This window comes from Ambystoma mexicanum, chromosome 6p, assembly GCF_040938575.1.
Source record: "Ambystoma mexicanum isolate Mex_15411 chromosome 6p, UKY_AmexF1_1, whole genome shotgun sequence".
NCBI classification, from domain to species: domain Eukaryota; kingdom Metazoa; phylum Chordata; class Amphibia; order Caudata; family Ambystomatidae; genus Ambystoma; species Ambystoma mexicanum.
The window spans coordinates 1,031,576,619-1,031,595,198 of NC_090935.1; the positions used below are offsets into that span (position 1 = coordinate 1,031,576,619).

The 18,580-nt window shown below is 52.0% G+C and overlaps 1 protein-coding gene across 1 annotated transcript in view; it reads left to right on the forward strand.

Annotated features, from left to right (window-relative positions):
• SPTLC1 (serine palmitoyltransferase long chain base subunit 1) overlaps nucleotides 1–18,580 on the forward strand; it is a 1,178,456-nt gene that overhangs the window by 481,376 nt on the left and 678,500 nt on the right. The window contains exon 7 of the mRNA XM_069625635.1: nucleotides 1,566–1,695. Within this exon, the coding sequence (XP_069481736.1) occupies nucleotides 1,566–1,695 (130 nt within the window). The remainder of the gene's footprint in view (nucleotides 1–1,565; nucleotides 1,696–18,580) is intronic.

An 18,580-nucleotide genomic window follows, 5' to 3' on the forward strand; every position in this document is an offset into this window, starting at 1 on the left:
ATTAAATGGAGAAAAGAAAATGATCCAAAATTGGAGATCAATAAGGGTGGGTTGAATGGTAACTGGTTAATCAAATTACTACATCAGAACATACATTAGAAAAGTGGCAGACCCTTTCTTTCCAGCATCTCAACTGCTCCCTTTGGTAAACTGATCCATTGTGGCTGTATGATCAATAAAGCACTCTCATGCTCTTTAACAATTAGTGAGAACTGTGGTCTAGTTAGAAAGGGAGAAGAAAAGACTGCTTTATAGAGATCTCCTAATAGAGCGGTCAGTTTCCCACAATGTTGCAGCTGTTCCAGTAAGGCTGCTAGCAGGCCCCAAGAACTTCCACCTAGCTAGGTATAAGCTGTTTCTCTGTGAGAAGCCACTAATCAAAATCTACCCTCGATAAAGGGCATTCTTTCTGCCTGTAGAAACCTGCCATTTAGGAAGTGATTTGCTCTACTCTTCCTTAGCTCTGCTACAACCCAGCATATTCCCTTCTCACATACCTAAGCTTGAGTGAGACTTATTGTAACTCCTAATGTTAGCAGAGATGTCCACATTGCATGGGCTGTCAAACTTGTTATTTATTTATGAAAGAAAATCGTGATTAAACACTGTGCCTAAGGTTATTTTGTGGGTGGAGAAATCCTTTTCCTGGGTACTTTACAATAATTGAGCATTGAATAGAATCCATGTTGGCCACAGTCGAGAGTTAGGTTGTGGGTAAAGTGTAGGGAATGATGCTAACATATGACTTCAGGCCTCCTTCCCATCTCCTTGAGTTGGTGGGGCTGGGGTTGCAGTGGTGTAAATCCAGTAGTGAGTGACCAAAAGCCAGTGATGCCATTGAGAAGAGCTTGGAAACAAAGGGAACAAGGGGGAGCTAGTGAGAGAAAGTCATAGGTTGGGGCTTATTCCTGCATTCTGCAGACAGGCAAACTGAACTAAAGCATTCACACTGTAGCAGACCAGACGGAGACCACTTGGCTCCCAGCATTGGGACGGAGCACAACAATCTAAAAAATCCCCCCTCTGTTTCCTCGCTGTCAAAATTCAGATACAATGACCTATTTGGGGCCGATGAGACAATCTGGGCAGCTAATCCAGCCCCAAACATCCCTCTCCAAGAAGGATACATAACCACAAAGGGGCCTATAGCAGTCTACAAAACACTGTAATATGTACACAAAAGTAAAACAAAGGTATTGAATGCTTTGGTGTGAAAATGAGTTCCCAATGTTTAAGATTAGTGCTGAAAGATACCATTGTTGGAAATGCCATGTTCTAACTCTATTTGAAAAAGCCTTCTGTCATCCTAACTAATCTTGACAAACACTTATTAATGGTTATCCTTTTTGCAACAGAGTTTGCTACCTGACTATTTAAAATGCCAGACTTCATTATAATTAGACTTCTGGAATGCTGCATATACTTAAGTGTGAAGACAATGTATTTTTGCTCAACAAGCACATTTCTTTAGGTTTTGCATCTCTAATGTCCCGTCAAAATGTAGAATTTGACTACTGGCAAGATCACAACATAAACTTAGTGGTTGCAACTTCTATTCCTTGCAGAGATGAAGCAGCCTGTTTTGCTATTCAGAAGGGTTTACAAGCATCTCGCAGCCACATTAAGTACTTCAAACACAATGACATTGGTGACCTGGAGAGGCTACTGAAGGAGCAAGAGGTTGAAGACCAGAAGGTATGCCTGCCTGGATGGTGTCTGATTCAATATTTTACTATTTTAAAACATGCTGGGATCTGGATTTATATTTGTGGTGCTGAATATTTTAACTGTCAAAAATGTACTTTCTAGTTATGGTCTTCTGGTCAGATACAACTAGCTGTCCACAGGGTTATTTATTTCCTGGACAGATTCTTCTCACCTCCTCAGAAATACATTAAGCTTGGGTACCGCTGCCAAACACGAGTTGAGAGGGCCTGTTGAGGGTTCCTTGATTCCTCACTCTTGACAACTCACTAGTTCCAAAAGCCCAGTATTTAATTCCAGTGTGAAGTTTAGTCCCCTTTGGAAAAAGCAGATGTCTGTATTGAATAAGCAACAGATGTTTGTGTGAAGTGGTTGCCAAAGCTGTCACAGCGTGCAGACATAAATTGGCCGACTAATATCCTAACAAGTTCTGGTCAGGTTTTGCAATTGCTTCTGGTAAAAGAAAGAAAAGCGGTTTAAAACCACAGTTTTGCAGCAGAGGATGCCCAATGTGAATCAAAAAAAGAGAAGCAAGGAGAAAGGGAAAAATAAATACTATAAAGGAAGAAAGAGCCCTGGCTTGGAAGGGACCAGATATTGTCTGTACAAAAGAAACCTATTCCAAGCAGCGATTGTTGCTGAAAGACAGGATGAATTAGTTTGTATAAACAGCCATGAGAAAAAGAATACCTCCCAATAGTTGTAAAAGCATCCCAAACCTTAAAAACCAAATGATACAGGAAGTAGGAGAAACATGATCAAGGTCACCCGTGGCAAAGCTTGAACCCTGGGAGGCTCTTTATAATACAATTCTCAACAGTAAAGATCATATATAAGTAGTTGTCATCCACAGGGTTATTTTATTTTCGACTCAATTCTTCTAACCTCTTCAGGGTTACTTTCTGCTTCAGCCTATTTACCCCACCAAGCAAAGGTTGAGGGGGCTGGGGCGAAAATAAATGTACTCTGTGGATGACAACTAGTTGAATCTGATGTTTTCTGTTTGATCCAGGGAAGCAAGCAGGACACATACGCTTTTAGCCTAGCTACCGGCCTGGGTTCTTCAGGATGATCTAATAGTTTGACTCATAATGGGCAGACTCTACTGGATCTAGTGTCAGTTTGCACAGTCAGTATTTTGAGGGTAGCCACACATCGGTTAATTCCTCTTCAGTATGCTCCTCTTCAGTACTTGTACATCATCCCATCATGATACTGACCATAGTTCAGTTAGAAAAAGGCAATCTACTTCTTTGTATAGCTACTCCAGGAAAAATTAAACTAGTGATGTTGCCTAATGATCCAGTATCACCTGCTTACGCTCTATTGCACCATCCACTTTTGAACTTTCTAGCTAGGGTACAGCACAGTCTGTCTAGACCAAGGTTCTACAAACTGTGGTTCTCCTGATATTTTGGATACAACTCCCATGATCCCTCACCATTGACTGAGTTGGTTAAGGCTGAAGCGAGATCTAGTCGAAAACATCAGGTGAGCCAAAGATATGGGTACACCGTCAATCTCCACCAGCATTTCTTCTAATAGTAGTTCACAAAACACCTTTGATGTATTCTCATTCCAAAATCCCAGAGGGTGAGCAATGGCAGAAAAGCATCTGCGCTCGGCTCAGGTTTACAGTCTTCCTGACCCACTTTGTCACTTCCATTCTATCAACACCAACATCTCCACTACTAGTTTCACCCTTGGGCACACTTGAACCTACAGATTACCTCTGAGAGCAACTGAACTGGCAGCTGTCTGACTTCAGATAACATGCATGTTTTTCAGAAATAAAGGAATAGTCGCTCAGTTGATTCCCTCATCAGAGTCCTCCTGACTGACCATACTTCAGCTAAGTAATGCAAACTGGTGGATGTCAGTTCTAGCACTGACAGCCATGATATGTTATTACATTACTTGAGCGTGTGTTCCCCAGATGCATCTTGGCGCTAGTGATCCAAAACCCGAGCAAGCACTTCCAGCAGACAAAGGTTTTAGGACAAACCTGAACAAAAGATGATTTCTTCTGACTCTAACGTCTCGTGGTAATGCATTCCACACCTTGGCGGCCGCTACTGAGAAAGCACGGCCACCTGTTCTGACCAGTTAATAGCATGGAATCACACCCTGTGAACGAAGGGCCCGGGTTGACACATTGAGCTGAAATGTAGCCGCAGGTATTCTGCTCCCAATACATGTGCAGCCCGGTGAATGACAGATTTACACTCAATGCGTTTTATCACTGGAAGCCAATGGAGATCCCGTAGAATAGGTGTGATGTGGGCGCCATAAGGGGGAACAAGTGACTGCTCGAGCAGCCAAGTTCTGGAGTCGCTGAAGGCACTTAATGAGATATAAAGGCTGTGCCAAGCACAGCGAATTACAATAGTCAAGACGGCTCCTTACCAGTGAGGCTACAACTGGGGCATAAAGATGCCTCGGAAGGAAAGGAAGGACTTTCCGCAATATCTTCAGCTGAAGGTGCTCTCCTTGACAGGGGGCCCCAATTTGACCCATCGAGAGTGAAGAAGATGGCTTCTCTCCCAGGACCCTACATAGTCTTACGTCCCGTCCCCTTTCCTCCATACTTATGGGACATCCCTCCGTCCTGTGGGATGGGACCGGAGCGCTTTGTAAAACATCCAAAAATTTCAAAAGAAAAGTGTTTACTTCTTCCTCTCTTTCTACGTGGGGCCCGGCATGCGGCTGTAACCCGGCCCATCTCAGCTCCGCCCCGCGCTTTGCCCATCAGTCCTTTTCTCTGCTAGTTCGGGACTGAACACGCTTGCATCCTCGGAAGATCTTCTTCCCTTTTTTCCTCGTGTACTAGTCTGTCTGTCGTTAAAACTGACTTTCCAGATTGTTCATTGTGTCACTGACGCTTCGCGAGGGCGGATCCCCATCCTCTTTGTCTAGTGTGTTTGGGTCCGGATCACCGTTGGGACTCCTGTTTTTATTGCGACTCCCTTTCGGTCTGGGCACTTCAATGTCGTTTGGAGCGGTGGGAGGAGGTGTTTCGACGTACTCCTCCTTCGCATTTTCAGGCGTTTATCGACGAAAAGAAGAAACGTGCAGTAAGTTCTTTACTTTTCGGAGCACCCCGGCCGGGAGATACCTTTCCAGGCTCTACCCGAGCCGGGAGGAGCGTTGATTGCTCTGTCGCCGGGGATTGCCCCGAGTTGCCTTCTGGGCCTAATAATTGTAGCAGAGTTTTCTCTGAGTGTCTCCGTAAGGGTCCTGTGGATGCCGGAGCATGCTCCGAGGCCCTTCTTGTGGGGGCTGCCTATAGACCCTGTTCTACTGAGTTGTGGGGTACCAGAGCTCGCTCTGAGGCCTTGTTATGGGCTCCCCTAAAAAGTACTGGGGTGCGACCCGAGGCCTCGGCTGGGCTTGGTGTTACCGAACAGATGTTCGAGACCCACGCTAGTAAGGCTGTTACCGGACCTGGGTCCGAGGTCCCTCGTGCAGAGGCTAAAGCGACCAACATTTCTGAGAGGCCTGCCAAGGCCTTATCGGTGAAAGTTGTTCCTCACCGTTCCCGCTCTTGTGGCGATGCCAGAACTGTTGAGGGGGCAAGGAGTGAAAGTTCCTCCTTTACCGGCAGTGCCGAGGTCCTTCCTGTGAAGGGTAGTTTGGCCACTGGTATGTCACAGAAACATTCCAGGCCACATAGTACCGGCTTGGCTGAGGTACCTTAGGTAAAGGCTAAAATTAAGACCCCTGACCCACCGACGGGGACCCCTGCCTCACTTCCTCACATGCCGCAGTTCCCCTCAGGTGATGGCAAAATGGCGGCCGTTCCCGCCACGACCACGGCGGCCATTTTGGGCACTCACCCTACAACTACACCTTCGGCCTCAGGTTTAGGAGTTGGTTCCGCGGGTGAACATAAAATTCCTTATACGCATCCGTTTTTTCCAGTTTACGATTGGAATGCTCGGATGCCCCTTCCGCATAATGTCTCGTTGCCTGTGGGTTCGGGGCCTTTGATTTTTGTGTACACTTCGGGGGATGGGCCTGTGTGGCAACCCTCGCCTCTGCGTCCCTGGAATTATCCTCCTCATGAGAGGCCTTCTCCAGCAGTTCCAAAACCGTCTCCGGAGGACGCCTTTTTCAGCAAATTTCAGATGCTCATGCATACCGACCACATGAGAGCGTATTTCAAGGGTCTTTTTAGGGAGAAATGCCCGCCTGCGCCTGTGGCTCCACCCGTTCCACCAGTGGTTCTGCCCGTTCCGCCCTTGCATACGATGCCTCCACCGACCCTTCCGCCCTTACTCCCATTGTCCCCCGTGGACAAGACAGTGCCTGACACGGTTCAGCAGGATCCTGACCTGTCGGATGATGCGCAAGGCGAGCAGGACAGCGAAGACCAGCCCCGCTCTATTAGAGCTTTTCATGACCGGGCACTGGACATGATGTGCCTATTGGATGTTCCAGTGCCTGAGGCACCCGCTCCGCAGGAGGGTGTGCTTTCGGGGATGTTCACCTTGTCTCCTTCGGAGCGTACCAGCCTGTTCTTGCAGAAGGATGTTTTGGCTGAGGTCTGCAGGATCTGGGAAAAGCCACACTCTGGACTTTTCGTTAATAAGAAAATTGATGCGTGTTACAGGCTGTGTTCTTCGGAAGAGGTGGCCATGTCATCTTGTCCTCCCCCCCTCCTCCACAGTGGTGGCCGCGGCCACTTTGCAGTCCAGGCCTGCAGCGTCCTCTTCTAGGACGGCGACTCAGGTTCTGGGGCAAGAGGACAAACGCCTGGACTCGGGAGGAAGATTTTCTCTAACTTGGCCTTGCATCTCCGGCAGGCCAACGAGGAACTGGTGTTAGCGGGGGCGAACATGAAGATGTGGAAAGGTCTGTCGGAGTTCGAGGAGTTCATTCTGGTCGAGAAGCTGGAATACTTTAAGGTGGGTTTATCTGATGCCAGAGTCTTGGCCCAGGATCTGCTGGACGTCGCGGCTCATCACGTCGACACGTCGGCTCTGGGCATTATGCTGGTTAACCCCTCTCGATAGGCGTGGTTGCATGCCACCAAGTTCTCGAAGGAGATACAGAACAAGGTGTTGGACCTGCCGTTTGACAGTAATGAGCTTTTTCATTCCACAACGAATGTGGAGCTCACCAAAACTAAGGACAGCACCCAGACAGCTAAGTTCTTGTCAGTCCTGGTTAAAACGCCTTTCAGGACCTAGAGACCGCTGTCGCAGAGCCGGCCCTCCTCTGGTTTCAGGGGTTTCCTAGACCAGAAATCCCGCAGAGCGGATACTCCTTCAGGTAATAACCGCCGGAGGCAGCAACGGACTCGGTTTTTCTCCCGCTCCTCAGGTTCAGGTGGTAACACCACTGTAAAGCCTGCCAAAGGAGGGTTTTCCTTGCTTGCACAAGACCCCGGTGGGAGGATGCATTGCGTCTCATTGGGAGGCGTGGCAGACCAACACCGATGACAGGTGGGTCTTGTCAGACGCTCGGGCGGGCATCTGCTTACACCTACCCCTACCCCTACCTCACCTTCAACCCTCCGTTCCAGCAGTCTGGATCGCCCTCCCTAAAGGCTGAGGTGCAGAAACTGCAGGACCTCAGAGCTGTGGAACCCGTTCCTCTTGGGGAGCGAGGGGAGGGCTTCTATTCCCGGCTGTTTACGGTGCCCAAACCCAACCAGGCTGGCCTGCGCACCATCCTAGACCTTTCCCAGTTCAATCTTTTCCTACCCCAAGAGAAATTCAAGATGATCACGCCCAGCCAGATACGGTCTTCCCTGCAGATGGGCGATTGCATCAGCGTGGTGGATCTTCAGGATGCCTACATGCATATCCTGATCTGGGGTCCAACAGGAGATATCTGTTTCTCTGTGGGAGAGGAGCATTTCCACTTTCGAGTGCTTCCTTTTGGCCTAAATTCGGCACTGCGTGTCTTTACGAAGATGTCGTTGATCGCGGCCTATGTTCGTATGCAGGATATCCATGTATATCCGTGTTTGGACGACTGGCTCTTGCGCAGCCCTTGTCCGCTGAAAGCTGCCTGCAATCTTCAGTCTCTCCTCCAGCTCCCGTTCCACCTCGGGCTGTCGGTGAACTGGCGAAAATCTTTCATGACGGTCTCTCAGGACTTGATGTTCCTGGGTTTTCGCTGGAACACGATCGACTGCAGAGTGTACCTGACCGGGGACAGAATGGCGGATCTGTTGGCCACGTGTCAGATGTTTGCGCAGTCAGAGCATGTCGGCCTGGTGGTTCCAGAGGCTTCTGGGACTCAGATAGCTCTTCGGAGTTCTTGGCTTCAGGCTGTGGATCCAAAGTACAAGTTGATAACGATTCCGGCTTCCATGAGAGCGGACCTGGACTGGTGGTCGTCTCTCAGCAACCTGTCAGTGGGGGGGTGGGGTTTCAGGACCCAGCTCCGATGGTAACGGTCACGACGGACTCCTCCCTTCTGGGGTGGGGTGCGACTTTGGATCTTCTTCAGATCTTTGGTCGCCTCAGGACAAGCTCCTCCACATAAATCAGCTGGAGCTCCTGATGATCTTCCTAGCGCTCAAGACGTTCAGACTGAGCATAGCCAACAAAGTGGACCGGATTCGCACGGACAATGCAGTGTTGATGTTTTACATCAACAAACAAGGGGGCACCAAGTCTTCCCCGCTCGTGGAACTGTCCATCCAGATTTGGCAGTGGGCGGTTCAGCATGGTGTTTGGCTACTTGCAGTACAAATTCCAAGCCAGTTGAATGTCAACGCAGATGCCCTCAGTCGGCGGACGATAGTCAGCTACGAGTGGGAACTGAAGGCGGAGGTCCTCATGGATTTTCCTACGCTGGGGCACTCTGGAATTGGACCTTTTTGCTACGGCGGCAAACAAGAAGCTTCCTCTGTATGCCTCCAGAAACTGACTGGGAGCCTCCTCTCTGGGGGATGCTCTCGAAATTCCATGGCACAACATGAGGGCTTATGCCTTCCCGCCTCTGCCTGTAGTTCATCGGACGATTTGCAAATTGAAGAACTCGTTGGGCTCTTCTCTTCTGCTCATTGCCCCGTGGTGGCCAGGCCAGGTTTTGGTTCTCAGAACTTCAAAACCTGTCAGTGTATCTGCCGATCAGGTTACCAGTGACCCCCGATCTTCTTCACCAGGGGGGAACAACAACTGTGGCACCCCTCCCCACAATCACTCAGCTTGGCGGCGTGGTGCCCGAGTTCAGGTCTTTAGAACATCTTGGCCTATCTGCGGATAACATGCGCATTATCCAGGCAGCCAAAAACATTCGACTAGGTCCCAGTACACCCAGTACAAAAGCAAATGGCTTAGGTTCTGTCATTGGTGTTTAGACAAGCAGGTGGACCCCAGGCAGGCTACAATTAACATGGTACTGTCCTTTGTATCCCACCTAGCAGAGTCGGGAGTTCACGTTCTGTCATGTTGAACTTATCTTTTGGCGGTTTCCGCCTACCTATCTATGGACCAATGTTCTTACTCTCTGTCTAATCCAGTCGTTAAGAGACATTTTGCAGGCTTGACGTGCCTTTATCCTCCGATTCGCAGTCCACAGCCGGCGTGGGATCTAAATGGGGTCCTGTCGGCATTGTGCCATAAGCCTTTCGAACCAATGGCTGCGGTGGACCTCAAGCACCTCCCATGGGAGCTGTCCTTTTTGGTGGCCGTCACTTCGGCAAGGCGCGTTAGTGAACTCCAAGCTTTGTCGGAGGAACATCCCTTCTTGGCTTTTCACAAGGATATGGTGGTCCTACGGACAAACCCTGCTTTCTTGCCAAAGGTGGTTTCTCAGTTCCATCTAAACCAGTCCGAACCCCGCTTCAGAGGCAGAAAGGATTCTACACTGTCTGGATGTTAGAAGGGCTCTTAAGTTCTATCTTGACAGAACTTCTGAACTTAGGAGCTCTTCTCAACTGTTCGTCACCTTTGGTAATCTGCAAGGTAAGCAGGCCTCTAAGGCGATCATCTCCCGATGGATTGCGGCCTGCATTACAGAGTCTTACACCGTTCAAAGGCTGAAGCACATCTGGTGCGGGGCAAGGCAGCCGCAGTTGCCTTTCAGAAATATGTCCCATGAGAGACCATCGCAAAGGCAGCTACTTGGTCCTCCCCATCGGCTTTTTGTAAACATTATTGTCTAGATCTGAGTTCAAGACCCAGTTTGGTCAGGCTGTGCTGAAGAACTTGTTTCAGTAAGGGTTTTTTTCCATCAACCCATAGTTCCTGTAAGGAGTGCTTGGGAATCTCCCATAAGTATGGAGGAAAGGGGACGGGACGTAGGAGTATAACCAGGTTATTCACTGTAGTGACCACCTTACTCCTAGTCCATAGTCCCCTTTCCTCCATACGCCCGCCGTCCCCTCGAATAAGGTTCCTCTGTTATTGCTAAAAGGTCTCTGACCTGGCGATAGAAAAGGACTGATGGGCGATGCGCGGAGCCGAGATGGGCGGGGTTACGGCCACGTGCCAGGCCCTGCTTAGAAAGAGAGGAAGGACTAAAAAAATGTTGGGGAATTTTTGGATGCTTTTACAAAGCGCTTCGTTCCCGTCCCACAGGACGGAGGGATGTCCCATAAGTATGGAGGAAAGGGGACTATGGACTAGGAGTAAAATGGTCACTACGGTGAGTAACCTGGTTAATCGCAACCGGGGTAGGACAAAGTCAGATCAAGGGCGGCCAAAAGGAGAGGGTTGATAGGGCAGCTGCAGACAGAGGGCCAACCACAAGGACCTCTATCTTGTCCTCATTGAGTCCGAACGCATCCACTGTCCCACAGTCTCCAGGCAGTCCCTAAACCAAGACGACATGTTAGATTGCAGAATATTCTGCTGGACTATGATCTGTGGGTCATGAGCATATGAGTAACGCCTAAAACTGTGGGAGTGAATGAGTCCCACCAGCAGTTACATATATGCATTAAAAAGAATAGGGGGGAAAAAAAGAGCCCTGGGGGATCCCACAAGATGACAACTGGAAGCTGAAAAAAGACATAGGGCCCGATTCATAGAATCAGGCACAGAAAAGGCACAAGCGCCGCGGGCCGAGAAGGAGCGTGCGCCAGCCGTGGCGCAGATAAATCATTGTGTGGCACGCGTATTCATGGATTTCCATAGGCATCAGTAGCTGTGGCGCAAGGAACTGCAAGCTGCGCCAGTAACGCCCCCAACACACCCCCACACGCAGTAAGAGCAAGTGAAATGCCTAACACAGCACAAGCCTCTTTGCCATCCCTGGGCCAGCATACAGCCTCCCTAGCGAAATCGCGTGAAAACACCTCGCAATCCCTGGCCGCACCCCAGCCAAATTGTGCTCCCATCACCCCGTCCTGCAGTCAGCCCCCTCCACATGGGACACCCCAGCCCCCCATCACCCGTGATGCCACCCTGCAGGCATCCCCCTTCAGTTGGGACATCCCCATCACCCGTGACGCCACCCTACAGGCAGCCCCCATCACCCGTGACACCACCCTGCAGGCAGCCCCCTGCACATGGGACAACCCCATCAACTGTGACGCCACCCTGCAGGTAGCCCCCTCCAGACAGGGCATCACCTGCATGCTGGACGCTGACATAGTGACACCACTACATCGATGATGTGTCGTGCACCTTGACTGCCGTGTTGTGACACCACCCCAAATATCCACCGGAAAATGTATCCTGCAAACCAAAATAAATTCATTCACCTAGCCCACATCCACGAGTGTGGCAGCTGCTCAAACACAATTGCTGTCTGCAACCATCTCCCCACATACGCAGGTAACGAGTTAATGTTAAAGTGAGGCCCTGCTGGCCATGTGACAATGTCATGTCACAAATACCCAAGGACAAATAGTCCTACAATGACAGAATAAAAAGCAGCCTCAATGTGTGCCACATGAACATACACTGGCCAGGCGTCTCACAGCCTGGGCCTCAATGAGCTGCTATTTCCAGAATAGATTTCCTAATGAAGACATCACTGTTCCTCCCATGTGTGAAGGATATGATATGAAATCATATGAAATGATATGGCATTTACAAGTGTTTGAAGGCGCAACGAGGCAAGGGAGGGGGAACAGCAGGAAGACCGCGACAATGAACGTACTAGGCCAGGTGACCTTGAGATGGCGCAAGTGCAGGGGAAGTGGGTAAGGAGGAAAGTGCGGGAGGGGGAGGGGGCAGTGCAGTACATGGGAAGGACAACATAAATAAAATAACAAAGCAATTCATTAAAGTGCAGCCAGCTGGTGGCAATTGCAAGGGTAAGTGCAGACATCAGGTGTCCAGTGCTGGTAGGGGGCTGTAGGAATACAGAAAAACAGTCCAAATGCGGGGGATGCCAGGGATGCAGTGCAGGGGTGCAAGTGGCGGGCGAGGGGACCTGGGTCCAAGGGTAGCCAGATGACCAGTGTAGATTCAGTCAGGAGTTCATCAGGGCAGAGGAGGAGAGAAAGCACAAGCAAAGAGGAATGTTTTGAGGTCTGATCGAGTACATGGCAATCAGGCAGTGCGCCATTGGTCTACCGATGTGTAAATGCAAAGAAATGCCAATGTTGTATGCCAGTGCAAGAGGTTGACCAATACCAGAGATAACTGCACAAACACATGCTGGTGAACAGGAAAGCACTAAATGTGTTACACAGCATCAAGCAAATCATGTGCCAATATCCTGAACATGTAACACTCCCTCAGTTACCCCACCCACCTCCCTCACAAACACAGTGAGGGTTAATACACAGTGATGCTGCACATGTGAAAGCAAATGCCATTTTACGGTGCACACTCACACGTGTATGCTCTCCCCGCAAATTGACCCCAAACACGACACATGCATGCAAGTAACTACACATACTCCTACGTCCCGTCCCCTTTCCTCCATACTTATGGATATTCCTCCGTCCTGTGGGACGGGACCGGAGCACTTTGTAAAAGCATCAAAAATAATGTTGCAAACATTTTGTCCTTCCTCTCTTTCTACGTGGGGTACAGCACGCGGCCGTAACCCTGCCCATTTTAGCTCCACCCACCGCATCACACATCAGTCCTTTTTTCCGCTCGTTCGGGAATCGACGCACTTGCATCTGCGGAAGAATTTCTTCCTTTTTTTCCTCCTCTCTGGCTCTCGCTAGCGATCGCGTAGTAGTCTGTCGTTTAAACTAGACTTTCCAAATTGTAACTCGTGTCTGCAGCGCTTCACCAGGGTGGACTCCCATCCTCTTTGTTTAGAGTGCTTGGGTCCCGATCACCGTTGGGTCTCCCGTTTCTATTGATATTCCCTTTTGGTTCGGTCCCGTCAACGTCGGTTCGAGCGGTGGGAGGAAGTGTTTCAGCACATGCCTCCTACGCATGTTCAATCCTTCATCGACAAAAAAAAGAAACGCCCGGTGAGTACTTTACTTGAGCACCCCGGTCGGGGGACTCGCTTCCCAGGGTCATGCCGGGCCGGGAGGAGCGTCGACTGCTCTGTCACCAGGGCTTGCCCTGAGGTGCCTTCTGGGCCTAAAAAATGTACCAGAGTTTTCTCTGAGGGTCTCCGTAAGGGGCCTGTGGACACCGGACTACAATCCGAGGCTCCTCCTTTGGGGGCTGCGTGTAGACCTAGTTCTACTGAGTCATGGGGTACCGGAGCTCGCTCCGAGGCCTCCTTCTCGGCTTCCCTCAAAAGTACTGGGGTGCGCCCTGAAGCCTCGGCTGGGCTTGGTAAGACCGAACGTATGTTCGAGGCCGGCTGTGAAGAGGCTTCTACCGGACTCAGGTCCGAGGTCCCTCATACAAAGGCTAATGTAACCAACATTTCTGAGCGGCCTGACAAGGCCTTATCGGTGAAAGGTTTTTCTCACCGGCCCCGCTCTTGTGGCGACACCAGCACCATTGAGGGGGCAAGGGGTGAGCTTTTGAATCGAAGTTCCTCCTTTACCGGCAGTGCCGAGGTCCTTCCTGTGAAGGCTAGTTTGGCTATTGGCATGTCGCAGAAAAATTCCAGGCCACATAGTACCGGCTCGGCCGAGGTTCCTTGTGTAAAGGCTTAAATGAAGACCCCTGATCCATTGGCGGGGACCCCTGCTTCACTTCCACACGTGCCGCAGTTCCCCTCAGGTGATGGCAAAATGGCAGCCATTCCCTCCACAACCACGGCGGCCATTTTGGGTGCTTCCCCCTACAACTACGCCATAGGCCTTAGGTGTGGGGAGCGGTTCTGTAGGTGAACATAAGGTTCCTTGTGCGTATCACTTTCGTCCAGTTTACGAATGGAACGCTCGGATGCCTCTTCTGCACAACATATCGCTGCCTGTGGGTTCGTCGCCCTTGATTTATGTGGACACCTCTGGGGATGGGCCTGGTTGGCAACCCTCCCCTCTGCGTCCCTTGAATTATCCTCCTCATGAGGCCTCCTCTGCCAACTCCAAAGCCTTCTCCGGAGGACGCCTTTTTCGGCAAATTTCAGACGCTCATGCGTACCGACCCCATGAGGGAGTATTTCAAGGGTCTTTTTAGGGAGATATGCCTGCCTGCGCCTCTGGCTCCACCCGCGCCTCCAGTGGTTCCGCCGGTGCTGCCTTTGCTTGCGGTGCCTCCCCTTCCGCCGTTGTCCCTGGTGGACAAGGCGGTGCCCGACGTAGTTCAGCAAGACCCTGGCCTGTCGGATGAGGCGCAGGCTGATCAGGACAGCGAAGACCAGCCCTGCTCTTTTCGAGCTTTCCACGACCGGGTGCTGGACAGGATGTGTCTATTGGATGTTCCAGTGCCCGAGGCATCCGCCCCGCAGGAGGGTGTGTTTTAGGGGGCATTCACCTTATTTCCTTCGGAGCGTACCGGCCTGTTCTTGCAAAAGGATGTTTTGGCCGAGGTCCGTAGAGTCTGCGAGAAGCCACACTCTGGACTTTTCGTCAATAAGAAAATTGACGCACGATACAGGCTGCATTCTTCGGAAGAGGTGGCCCTAGCATGTTGTCCGCCCCCCTCCTCCACGGTGGTGGCTGCGGCCACTTTACAGTCCAGGCCTGCTGCATCCTCGTCTACGACGTCTACTCAGGTCCTGGGGAAAGAGGACAAGCTCCTCGACTCCCTTGGGAGGAAGATTTTTGCTAACTTGGCCCTGCAGCTCCGGCAGGCCAATGCAGAACTGGTGTTAGCGGGGCGAATATGAAAATGTGGAAAGGTCTGTCGGAGTTCGAGGAATTCATTCCGGTCAAGAAGCTGGAGGACTTTAAGGAGGGATTGTCCAATGCTAGGGTCTTGGCCCAGGATCTGCTGGAGGCCGCGGCTCATCACGTCGATACTTCGGCTCGGGGCCTTATGCTGGGAGTCGATACCTCTTGACGGGCGTGGTTGCATGCCACCAAGTTCTCAAAGGAGGTGCAGGACAAGGTGTTGGACCTGCCGTTTCATGGTAAGGAGCTTTTCCACTCCACAAAGGCTGACCAAAACGAAGGACAGCACCCAGACAGCTGAGTCCTTGTCCGTCCTGGTTAAAACTCCTTTTAGAACCCAGAGACCGTTGTCGCAAAGCCAGCCCTCCTCTGGCTTCAGAGGTTTTCTAGATCAGAAATCCTGCAGAGCGAATACCCCTTCGGGTAATAACCGCCGGAGGCAGCAACGGACTCGGTTTTTCTCCCACTCCTCAGCCGCCTCCTCAGGTTCAGGTGGTAACACCACTGAAAAGCCTGCCAAATGAGGGTTCTCCGCGCTCGCACGAGAACCCGGTGGGAGGACGCATTGTGTCTCATTGGGAGGTGTGGCAGACCATCACCGTGGACCGGTGGGTTTTGTCCATCGCTCGGGTGGGCTTCTGCTTACCCTTCCCCCACCTACCCCACCCTTCAACCCTCCTTTCCAGCAGTTGGGGTCGTCCTCCCTAAAAGCCGAGGTTCAGAAACTGCTGGACCTCAGAGCTGTGGAACCCGTTTCTCTTGGGGAACGAGGGGAGGGCTTCTACTCCCGGCTGTTTACGGTGCCCAAACCCAACCAGGCTGGCCTGCGCACCATCCTAGACCTTTCCCAGTTCAATCTTTTCCTACCCCAAGAGAAATTCAAGATTATCACGCCCGGCCAGATACGGTCCTCTTTGCAGATGGGCGATTGGCTCAGCCTGGTGGACCTTCAGGATGCGTACATGCATATTCTGATCTGGAATCCACACAGGAGATATCGCCGTTTCTCTGTGGGAGAGGAGCACTTCCAGTTTTGAGTGCTTCCTTTTGGCCTCAGCTCGGTGCCGCGTGTCTTCACGAAGATGATGTCGGTGATCGCGGCCTATGTTCGTCTGCAGGATATCCATGTTTCTCCAGCATGGGGTCTGGCATGGATTCACATGCTCATGAATATTCCCCGTCGTCAGGCTGGGAATCCTCGGTAAAGAAAAAACCAGTATCAGTTTCGTTTCTGATCTGTCTTTCGTAGTAGTAACCAATCACTGGTCTCTGCGTCATACTGACCACAGCCAATGACTGCCCTCTACCTAAGCCCCGCCTCTGGCAGCCATCTTCAGATTTTTACCACACGTTCATGTGTTGGGATCCTCGTGCTATTGCTCTCGAGCGTTAGTGCTATTTTTCATGTTTTTTTCTCAAAACTTCGTTTTTTTCGGTCAAAAGAGCCTCAAGCTCCACCGACTCTCCATCCGATCAACGGGGACCCGTGTCGGATTCGTCTACGCCCCTCAAGGGTGAAGATTCGTCGAGCTACGCTTTTGGAGGACTCCAGAAGTTTCTCAGGCCCATCTCGGTCATGGCCCAGGAGAAGGGAAGCTCGACGCCCGGAAAGCTGTTCAGGGTCTGCCCTGGATGCCAGCTGCAGAATGTCTTTAAGGAAGACGAACACTCCTTTTGTCTTTACTGCCTACATGAGGACAAGACGCACGTGGAGAAGGACTGTGCGTTTTGCGGCAACATGTCGGAGCGGACCATGAAGGACCGCCATCAACGTCTCGCCAACTGGCTGGAAGGGAAGAGCCCGTCCGGCGAGAAGAAGAGGAAGAAATCCGAGCGGTCTTCTAAGACCTTTGAGGACTCCCCGGCGACGGGGGTCCAACATAAGGCCAAGCACCGCGAGTCCGCTGGCACCGGGAGCGCCGAACGGTCGGGCTCTACGGGCGCCAGGTAGGGGCGCACCCTCCCCAGCACCATCCACCACGAGCCAACGCTCTGGGTCGGGTAAGAGGAAGGCCGAGCACCCGGCGAAGCTCCTGGAGATGCCCCGGTCGAGCTCGAAGGCGGAGGGAGAGCGAGGCAGTGTCCCCCCCCCCCTCAAGGAGAAGGCGGTGAGCGCACCTAAGGTGGTGAAAGCCTTAATCCATCCGGCCAAGGCCTCTATCGAGACAGTCGCGGCGGCCCTGGCTCAGCCTGTGGAGGCTACACCAGTGGTGGCGACCTCGGGGCTCAGAGTCTCCCTGCCACCGCGGAGGGAGTCCTCTTTTATGCCCATCAACAGGACCCCCGTGAAACCTCCGACGGAGAAGAAAAAGGGGGGGAGGAGGTCGTCGTGGATTCGGCCTCAACCTCTGAGGAAGAACTGGTCGAGGTCTTAAGCCACGGCGTTGGCGTGGAAGAAGACCAGCCCATCGGGAGGGATTCCGACGCAGGAGACGACGACATCTGACCGCCCGTCGGCATACCCTCTCTCAAATCAGATGGGACCTGACCTAGCAGTTCGGGCTGGGCTGCTACCTTCGGTGGCGGCAGCTGCTGACTGATTTGCACATGGCTGGTCCCCTTTTGCAATGGCGCAGACGGGCTAAAAAACGGTGGTGAGGAAGGTTGGCCCAGAGCAATTGCCAGTGGTTTAGATTCATTCGAAACCTTCCTCCCATCACTTTTGTGGTCAGTTTGTTTCTCCTTGTGAGAGAGGGTATGCCCAGACGTGGGTCCCTTGCTCGCTGCGCCACAGGGAACCAGGCTGCACCTCACTGAGGAGGTCCAACAAGGCTGAAACATGTCTGGGGTTGCTTGGTTTTCTGTGCAGAGGGGACCTGACCTAGCAGTTCGGGCTGGGCTGCTACCTTCGGTGGCGGCAGCTGCTGACTGATTTGCACATGGCTGGTCCCCTTTTGCAATGGCGCAGACGGGCTAAAAAACGGTGGTGGGGAAGGTTGGCCCAGAGCAATTGCCAGTGGTTTAGATTCATTCGAAACCTTCCTCCCATCACTTTTGTGGTCAGATTACCAGTGGAGGAACCACTCCCGTCGGGGGACCCGAAAACAGGCCCTTCGGGCAGCCCCCCTCCTAAGAAAAGAAGGATTCACCCTCCACCTCCTTTTCAGCCGTCGCGCCCCGTTCAGCCCTCCTCCCCGTCCATGACTCGAGGGGATGATACGGGGACTGACACGGCCGCGACGGGTACGGACGACGAGGTGTACGAGGAGGATCTGCCGTCGTCTCCTCCCACCCGGGCTTCCCCGCCCGACGAGATTGGATCTTTTCACTCCATGATCGCCAGGGCATCCGAGCTCTTCCAGCTCTGCCCAGAGGAGAAGAAGAAGGAAGGTTTCCTTTATCAGCGGCGCGAGGCCAAGAGGAAGACGGTCCTCGCGGTACCTCTACTGGACGATATTTGGGATGAGGGCCTCGCCCTCCTCAAGAACCCATCCACGACGCCGACTAGAAGAGACCGGTACGAGAAGAAGTACCGGGTCCCGGACGCGGCCCCCTTGTGCCTCCGGGCACAGCCTACCCCGGACTCCGTCGTCTCTGCGGCGGCCAGGAAGAAAGCGGGGGGGGGTGCGGCCTCCACGTCGACTTCCCCGCCGGACGGCAAGGGAAAGAAATTGGACACGATGGGGCGCAGGGTCATCTCGTCTGCAGCGACGACGATTAAGGCGGCCAACGCCTTGGCTATCGTAGCCCGCTACGACAGGGAGCTGTGGTACAAACTGGCTCCCCTGCTGGACTTCCTACCGGACGACAAGAGGGCGAATG